This window comes from Cotesia glomerata, linkage group LG1 (assembly GCF_020080835.1).
Source record: "Cotesia glomerata isolate CgM1 linkage group LG1, MPM_Cglom_v2.3, whole genome shotgun sequence".
Taxonomy (NCBI): domain Eukaryota; kingdom Metazoa; phylum Arthropoda; class Insecta; order Hymenoptera; family Braconidae; genus Cotesia; species Cotesia glomerata.
In genome coordinates, this window is record NC_058158.1 from 2,083,047 (window position 1) to 2,092,241 (window position 9,195).

At 26.1% G+C, this 9,195-nt stretch overlaps 1 protein-coding gene and 1 long non-coding RNA gene across 3 annotated transcripts; one reads left to right on the top strand and one right to left on the bottom strand.

The window, feature by feature from the left end:
- On the bottom strand, positions 1–8,422 carry LOC123270924 (dynein regulatory complex protein 9). Of its 2 annotated transcripts, XM_044737112.1 has the most exons (8): positions 8,305–8,422; positions 7,875–8,212; positions 7,772–7,819; positions 7,394–7,634; positions 4,030–4,236; positions 3,674–3,805; positions 593–807; positions 1–369 (listed from the first exon to the last, which is right to left on the bottom strand). In XM_044737112.1, exons 2-7 carry the CDS (start codon positions 8,027–8,029, stop codon positions 607–609), a joined length of 984 nt encoding a protein of 327 aa, XP_044593047.1. In that variant the 5' UTR covers positions 8,030–8,212; positions 8,305–8,422; the 3' UTR covers positions 1–369; positions 593–606. The 2 variants fall into 2 exon arrangements, with proteins under 2 accessions (XP_044593047.1, XP_044593039.1); XM_044737104.1 differs by having other exon boundaries at positions 1–807.
- On the top strand, positions 8,029–8,498 carry LOC123270935. Its single transcript, XR_006510729.1, has 2 exons — positions 8,029–8,131; positions 8,355–8,498. It is a non-coding gene; the product is annotated as an uncharacterized LOC123270935 (long non-coding RNA).
- Positions 8,499–9,195: the final 697 nt, after the last annotated feature.

Below are 9,195 nucleotides of genomic sequence, written 5' to 3' on the forward strand. Positions count from 1 at the left end.
GAATGAAAACATAAAAAAAGATTTAAATTGAATACAATAAAAAAATATTTTCATTTATAGGTATTGTAAGCCGTTTAATCTGTTGAGTATATATATAGATAAAAGTATACATCTATATCGATATAGAAATCCAGATAGTTCGATTCAGTCTGCAGTAGTTTGTTGCATACAGGAAATTGCAATGCCTCTCCCTTATATCCCGGTGTTAGTATTTCTACTACTCTTGTTCAAAGCAGAATCACCCTTGTGGTGATTTACACCCACTAGTGTACTACATAATACCGGCGTGTGTGTTTTTCCCTCTTCATTTGACCCAGAATCGCCGGCCAGACTCGAGCTGGCTGAAGGGCTCGGCTCTTCGTTACTCAACTATCGATAAAAAACTCAAATAAAAAACCATTTAACTCAAACAAACGTTAATCGAATATTTTTACAGCTATCAACTGTTTCTAATAACTCAAACATCCTCTCGTAAACAATTAGCCCTCGCCTGCATTCGCATTCGCTCACTTTTTACGAGCTCGCATGCAAATACTTGCTAAATATTTAAAAGTTGTTTTGCAGCTTTGTCATTACTTTCTCAAAAACTTACAACGCTTTTAGTATTTATTTTTTATTTTTAGTAGCTCGTTTTTTCTTCTTTTCATCCAACCGATACGGCCCCAACTTTCGTCGTACCATAACTCCGCGCCACCAGGATTGGATCTTAATCGAACAATTTCTTCTGTAATCTTCCTTTTCTTTTTGCACTCGCTTAGCTTCTTTTTCAGCAAGATATGCATCGATAAACTCTTGTCTACTTTTAAACTGAAACCAGACAAAAACATTATTAAATAAATTAGTCTCTTAAGTTTAAACTGAAAAAAGTTTAATATTTACTTAAATAAATTATGATTCTTAATTTAATAGACATTTAACAATTTTTATTAATTTTTATAATAATAATAATAATACTATATATTTTAACTACCGTTAATTGATTATTGCTCTATAGTATTATTAAATGCAACTGATGAAAATGATTGCAAACTCCAGCGTTCTTTAAATTCAGCAATTCGCTTCATCTTCAATTTAAAGCGAGATGAACATGTCTCGCCTTATAGACGTGAACTGGGATGGCTCTCGATAAAGAGTCGTCGAATTTATTTTACTTGTTGTTACTTTTATAAATTATTAGAAATTGGTAAACCTAGCTATTTGCGCGAATTATTTCAAGAAGACCTTACTGTAAGACGCTCTGAGAGACTAGCAGTCAAGAAAAATAATATTCTCTTTAAATTCCCAAATTTCAGTACCACTCATTATGAGTCTTCTTTCGTAATTACAGTTATACGATTATGGAAAGAACTACCAGAGGACATTATAAATTCATCAAGCTTGGAGGTTTTCAAAAATAAAATTTTTGATTATTTATTTAATTTAGATGTTTGATCATAAACTGTTGTAAATGCTTCTATCATTATTTTATTAATCTTCAAACTTCGTTAACCTTCTTTATATAGCTTCTTTTTAATTTAAAGTTTCCTACCTGTCTCTTTAGTAACATCAAAGATTCTTAAAATTATTAGTTAATTCTTTATAAATTAAATTTTTATATTAATTTTTAATGTAGTATATAATATTATCACCTATCTAAAAATATTATTGTGTAAAACACTCTAAATATTTATAAGTTAAACTGCACAATAATGTAAAATTATATGTATACTTACTCTTTGTTATTCGGCAACTGCCTTGACAAAATTTTGTTAATAAACTAAACTAAACTAAACTATAAATCTGAATTTTTTTATTGGCTGTCCAGTCTATTGCACGAATTTTTTTAACTTATTATTTATCTAATAATTTATAATATCGTTCGCCTGTATTCCCTATAGGCATAAACGATTTTAAAATTCGTATATAAATTTGTCATTAAAGGTAAATTTGACTGAAAAAATAATTCGGACGGCCCAGACCAGGAATCGAACCTGGATCTTTTGGTATCGCGCCAACTGCTCTTCCCTTAAGCTATTTGAGACTATAATAATAATAATAATAATAATAATAATAATAATTAAATCATGAAAAAAATTTTACACATTCAGTAAATCATGAAGAAATTTTAAAGAACTATCAAATGCATAAAAAAATTTTTTTTTGCAATAATTGATTTTTTATAAAAATTTCAAAAATTTTTAAATGCTAATTTTAGTATTATAAATTAATGAAAAAAATTCAATTTAATTAAATTAACAATATTTTTTCTCAATAATTATACTTTAGATTTGTTTAAGAAAAATAATAAAATTACAAAATAAAAAATGAAAATTAATTTAGCCGACATTGAAAAATTTTTGGTAATTATTTACAAGTGAGGTAAACCCATGCTAACCTATGTTAATTTTTTTTTTTTCATGTACGCGATTAATGTTCGTTTTTTTATGTACTTTTCAAAAAAAATATATATTAAAAATAAAAAAAAAAAAATTAAAGTAGAAATTTTATCCAAAAATTCAATTTTTAAAGGCAAAAAATCTATCGAAATTTTTATTTTTTTATGGTAAATATTAACAAGTGGAGTCAACCATTTTCATTTTCATTTTTTTCAATGAAATTTTTAATTGGTTTCATTGATAAATTTTTTCTTTGAAAAATACATAAAAAAATGAACAATTTAAAAAAAAAAAAAAAAGTTGATTATCATAATTTTAACAAATTTATTAGAAAATTTATAAATTTTTTAGAAAATTGTGCTATTAAACTTTTTTTGTTTTAAATTGTTCATTTTTTTCTGGAATTTTCAAAAAAAATGTATCAAAAACATCGAAAAAAGATAAAATAGAAATTTTATCCAAAAACATGAAAGCCATAATTTTTTCCAACTTTTAAAGGCAAAAAATCTATCAAAATCTTCATTTTTTCCTTTCGCGACATTTTTAATCATAAATAATTACCACTTGTAAATAATTACCAAATTTTTATAATTATTTTGCTAAAATAAATTATTTAAAAAAATTTGAAAAGTTTTAAAAAGCGTTTTTTTACTTATAATTTTTATTGATTAAAAAAAAATAAAAAATTGTCAAATTTTTGTTAACCTTATTAATGACACTAAAATTAGCGGACATTGAACAATTTATTATTTTTTTCATTAACTAAATTACAAGTAAAAAATTTTCAGCTGTCGGCTAAGATAATTTTCATACTTTATAATTTTATAAACGGGTAATTTAAAAACAATCCTTTGAAAAAAAAAAAAAAAAAAAAAAAAAAAATTGCAGTAGATGAGTGAAAGGAATTAATGACATGCAATCTTCCAGGAGTTAAATTTCTTCCTTTTTGATTATTATTTTGATATCATGAATTTTGCATGAGCCAGATAGCGATTAGAATACCGAAGCTCTGGCTTATCCCCCGAAGTGGGCATTTAATCGATTTCTACGTGTGATTTCCGGACGTGTAGAACAGCCAGAAGTAGCTAGCAGTAGCTGCTCGAAAGCCAGAGAACCAGCCAACCAGCTTCGTCAAGAGGAATCCAAATCCAAATCCAAACCAGCGAACAACGAATGGAAGGTATCACCTAGCTAAGGGATGCCAGGTCATATCCTTTCCTTCCTTGCAGAAACCAGCGCTCTGGTATTACACCAGTAATCTCTATCAGGAAGTAGTTGTACGTCAAAAACATGCATACCTTATCTTCCAGCATCTCCAATCTATTTAGTTTCATTTTTATGTCGCTTCTCAGTTTGTTATTTTTAGTTTCGTACGCTTTTATCTCTTGATTGTATCTATTACGCCAGCGCTCCGCTGCATTTTCATTAGCCTGGACAATAAAATTAAACTAATGATAATAATAATAATTTATGTAATAATAACTTGATTTTTTTTCATTAAATTATTTAATTACTCCGCGATAACGTGTATTAAGGGCAATTTATATTTAAACGGGGGAATTTAAAAAGCGTAATAATAATAAAGTGAGTGTATATACTATATTACTATACACTAGTCGGGTTTTTTGTGTTAATAAGTGTTGTAAAAGCTTACAAGAATGTTTTGTTTGAGAAAAGCCTCGATCTCCCTCGCAACTCGACGCTCGTTTTTTCCCCGGATTAACCAATCCTGTAGAGAAGTGTTAAGACCCTTGAGAATGATACTACATCGCAGAGAGCTTTGCTCACACTGCGCTTTTTCCCAGCCACTCGCGTACTGCGTCTCCAATTCATTTTTAAACTCAAGTTTCTCCTTTTCCATCTGTGTCATAAAATATAGCAATGAAAAATATTTAGAAAAAAAATTTGTAATTTTAATTATTTATAAAACAAAAAATTTAATCAAGTTAATAATTTTGCAGAATTTTATCTTCTTCATTTGATTTTAAGAAAATTCATTATTATTGAAATTAATAAAATGTTTTAATAATTAGAAGTTATATTAAATGAAAAAATTTTAGAAAGTTTGGAAAATCCAAAAGTGCACGCCTCATAACTCTCATTCATTTTTTAAGAAAAAAATTAATTTTGTAATTGATTAAAAAAAATATATATAATTAAGTAATTTCTTAATTTCTTTTTTTTAAGGTAGTTGTTACGTGATAGGCATTTCAACAGAAAATTATGAAATTTTTTTTATAAAGATAAATATATTTTTAAAGATAAATTTATTAATAATTCACTACCAAAATTTCAGATCAATTGACCGCACCGTTTTTGAGTAATTAATTTTCGAAATTGTATCTTTTACACGTAGAGGTATAGAGAGATGGTAAAGTTAGTATGAAATCTTCCATACCACTCGAGTGGGCCAAAGATTTCATACTAACTTTACCATCTCTCTATACCACTACGTGTAAAAGATGCAATTTCAAAAATTAATTACTCAAAAACGGTGCGGTCAATTGATCTGAAATTTTGGTAGTGAATTATTAATATATTTATCTTTCAATAAAAAAAATTTCATAATTTTCTGTTGAAATGCCTATCACGCTACAACTACCTTAAATATCAGCGCCCTTTTTTTTTGTCATATGCGCACTTAGTCTAAAAATATCTAGCTTGATCAAGTGGCACCATAGTTTTCACGTGAAAAATAAGAAAAGTTTGTTTGGCTTTTACGGTTGTATCGTAGTGAATTTTAATAAAAATTCAATTTAAAAAAAAATATGTATACTAGTTCATCGAATTCTTAAACTAATAAAAAAGGTCCGGTCTTGAAATATCAATTTGTTCGGGAGTAATCGTTGGTACATCCAAAATGGGGTGACATCCGGACGTCCACGTAAAATTTTTTTCAAAACGTTTTTTTTTTTTTTTTCAAAATAGCAACATGAAATGATTTTAGAAAGTAAAAGATGGTTTAATTTAAGTGTTTTTTCAGTGTACATCTACTTATATCGTTGTATAAGTGTAATATGGTTGTAATAGAGGCATTTAAAGATCACAAAATTGCTTGATCTTGACGAGTCGAGTATAAAGCACAACCTCACGCGCTTCGCGCTATGAGGCGTGCAAAACAATTTTATAAAACTTTACAGACAAAAAATTGAATCAAGTAAATAATTTTAAATTATTATAATCTTCTTAATTTGATTTTAAGAAAATTGATGATTATTTAAATTAATAAAATATTTTAATAATAAGAAATTTTATAAAATAATAAAACAATTTTCTTTGATAATACAAAAACAATTAAATAATTATTAGAAATAAATTTATCGCGAGTTTCAAAGCCGAATTTTCTGTAAAATACATTAAAATAAATTAAAGAGTTTAAAAATTTTTTTTCTAATATTTATAACAATATTCTGCAAAAAAACTAGCAAATAAAACATTTTATACAGAAAAATAAATTTTCTTGAATCAAGTCACTAATTTTGAAGAAAATTTTATTGATTTGAGTAGAAAAATTCTTAAACTAAGAATTTTTGTTGATTTAAGTAAATTTTACTTGATTAAAGAATTAGGTGATTATTTACAAAGGGGGTAAACTCTATTTTTGTCCGTAAAAAATAGATGAATTGATGAATCATATTTTTTTTTTAATTCTTTGTTTTTACGGCAGATTTATGGTGATTATAGCGAAAAATATTGAAAAATTAAAAAATCAACTTTGAAAGTTAAAAAAATTGTTATTTTTACAAACAATTTTAAATAATATAAATCTGAATTTTTTTATTGGCTGTCCAGTCTATTGCACGAATTTTTTTTTTTACTAATTATTTATCTAATAATTTATAATATCGTTCGCCTGTATTCCCTACAGGCATAAACGATTTTAAAATTCGTATAAACATTTGTCATTAAAAGTAAATTTGACTGAAAAAATAATTCGATAAATAATTAGTAAAAAAAAAAAATTCGTGCAATAAACTGGACAGCCAATAAAAAATTCAGATTTATAGTATTATAAAAACCAGTCTACAGAAAATATATTGTATAATTTTAAATAATCTTTAAAAAATATGCAGAATAAAAAAAAAATTACAAAATGTTAATTTTTCACCTAGATATGGCCAAAAATAGAGTTGACTTGTAAATTACCGAATTTTTCGTCTTGATTTAAGGCTATGAAACTTTTAAAAATTATTTTCTTGATTCAAAAATTTTTTTGTTGATTAAAACTAATTTTTTTCAGTATAAATTTATATTTTTTATGTTTGCTTGGATATTAAATTTAGTTTTTTTCTCAGGAAGAAATGATACTACAAAACTTTTATTTCTTCTTAAAAAAAAATTCAATTTTCTGGAAAAAAAAGAAAAACACTAAAAGAGCCATAAAAATTTCGAATTTCTTTGAATCAGAAAAAAATTACAAGAATTAAGTCATAAATTTCCTTGATTTGAGTAAAAGACTTTTCAAACTAAGAAATTTTTTTGGTTTAAGTAAATTTTACTCGACTAAAGAATTTTTTGTCTTGATTCAAGACAATTAAACTTTTAATAATTATTTTTTTAGTTCAAGAAGTTTTTGTTGATTAAAGTTAATTTTTTTCAGGGTAGATTTATATTTTTTCTGAGGAAGAAATGATACTACAAAAAACTTTTATTTTTTCTTAAAAAAAAATTTAATTTTCCGGTAAAAAAGTACCAAAAAAGTCATAAAAAATTTGAATTTCTTTGAATCAGAAAAAAATTTACGTCCCTAATTCTGAAGAACTTAATTTTCTTGATTTGATTAGAAAAATTCTAAAAGTAAGAAATTTTTTTTGGCTTAAGTAAATTTTACTTGATTCAAGAATTTTTCAAAATTATTTTCTTGGTTGGAAAATTCATTTCTTGACTCAAATTAATTTTTTCCGTGTAAAACAGTAAAAATTTACTGTAAATTTGAGTATTTTATTACTCTGAATGTAAATATTTGTATGTGTATTTTATTTAGTATTTTATTCTCGACGTTATATAAATGTGGATACCCTCAAAGTAATAAGTTGGGCTTTCAAGGCTTCCATTTCACGGTTCCGCGCGATCGTAAACTCTCTAAGAGTTTTTCGGAAGCTCTTGACAGCCTCTTGCACCTTCTCGTAATCAACGAGGATATCCCTTTCATTATTTTCCCTCGAGGTATTATTTTCGATCAGTTTAATCAGAGTACTAAAAGACCCCGACTCTTCTACTTCTTCGAGTAGTTCCTCCAGCAATTCTCTCACGTACAAACTGGAAGAAACAAAAAATAAATAGATAGATAAATAAATAAATAAAAAACTAATAGAAGATACACTTTAAAAAAAAAAAATTATAAATAAACTTTACTTTTACTCTGTTTACTTTTTTAATATCTTGTTTTTACTTGCCTGTCTTCTTTTAGCTTATCCAAAATTTCCAATTGATCCAATTGTTTTCTGTAAATAAAAACAATTATTATTTTTATCTTTAGTAATTTTTATTTTTTTCTACCTGCTATTATTGTTGTAATTATTATTAACAACATGATGATTAAAATTAACCAGAGTGTTCTGATAAATAGCCAGTGCATCAATGCAAGACGCAATTGCCTTTGAAACTGGTATTTTTTCTGCAGAATATAATCGGCAGTAGTTACCCGGCTCCATTTAAAAACTCTTTTAATCTTTTTTATTTTTTTTTTTACCCGAAAAAAAAGTTTTATATTACTACAAGAAGTTCAGCTGCTCTGTAGACTGTAGATGATGATGGTGAGCGAGTATAAAGTATAATTTTGTTTGATCGTTGGTGCCGTAGCCTTGGCAACCTCCGAATTATTTTCATCGTACATCCTGATAAAGTATAACGAAATAATAAATTATAAATTATAATAAATTTAAAATAACAACTTCTCGTAATTTTAATTTTGTTCTTTAGTGTTTACTTCTTTTAGAGTCTTCAACAGCAAGCTTAAATACACAATTATATTTTCAGATGAGGTACTATCTTTCAACTTGTTGTTATTCACCTCGTCGAGTTTTCTTATCAACCGTCCCTTCGATTTACAACCTCATTACTGGAGAACAGTTGAATACTTTTTACTCTGGTGATCAATAAAGTTGATCTTTCATCAGCTGACTAGTGTCTAAATATTTTTATATCATTTCTTCAATAACGCTTCATCTTCAAGTTCTATTTTATCAATTTTAAAATAATAATGAAAATAATAATGATAGTAATAATGCGCAGTGTAGATATTAATGAATAAGCTACATGTTAATGAAAAAAATTAATATTGTGTCTTAAGAACACAAATTCAATGTTTAAAACCCGTAATTGAAATTTAAAACAACAAAACTCGAATAATTGATACTAACAACTTTGCAGTCACTATGTGACTGCCGTTATTTGCGAACTATAAATAAATAAAATTTGGCTTGATTGAATAATGACTTTTGTTAAATTGCACTGCACTTTTTTAACTATTGACGTTTTTAAAGATATAGGCTCATCCCGGTGTTACATTCATCAAGAGCTTTCATTTGAGTACCAACATGTATTTTTGATATATTTTTCATAAATACATATTTATAATATATATAAAATATATAAATATATGAAAAATTGATGTGGGTACTCAAATGAAAGGTCTCAATGAGTGTAACATTGGAATGAGCTTATATCTTCAAAAATATCATTAGTTAACAAGATAGCAAGGTCATTCCTTAATTATTGATATTTTTAAAAATATAAGCTCATTTCGATGTTACACTCATCAAGAGCTTTCATTTGAGTACCCACATGTATTTTTGATATATATATATATATATATATA

Bases quoted from the DNA above. Each gene is read 5' to 3' on its own strand.
- LOC123270924 (XM_044737112.1), bottom strand. From the start codon at position 8,029: ATGGAGCCGGGTAACTACTGCCGATTATATTCTGCAGAAAAAATACCA. The intron at 7,635-7,771 runs GCAAGTAAAAAC...TGTTTCTTCCAG, and splicing joins GATAAGCTAAAAGAAGACAG to TTTGTACGTGAGAGAATTGC. The intron at 3,806-4,029 runs GTAAGCTTTTAC...TTTATTGTCCAG, and splicing joins TTCTCAAACAAAACATTCTT to GCTAATGAAAATGCAGCGGA.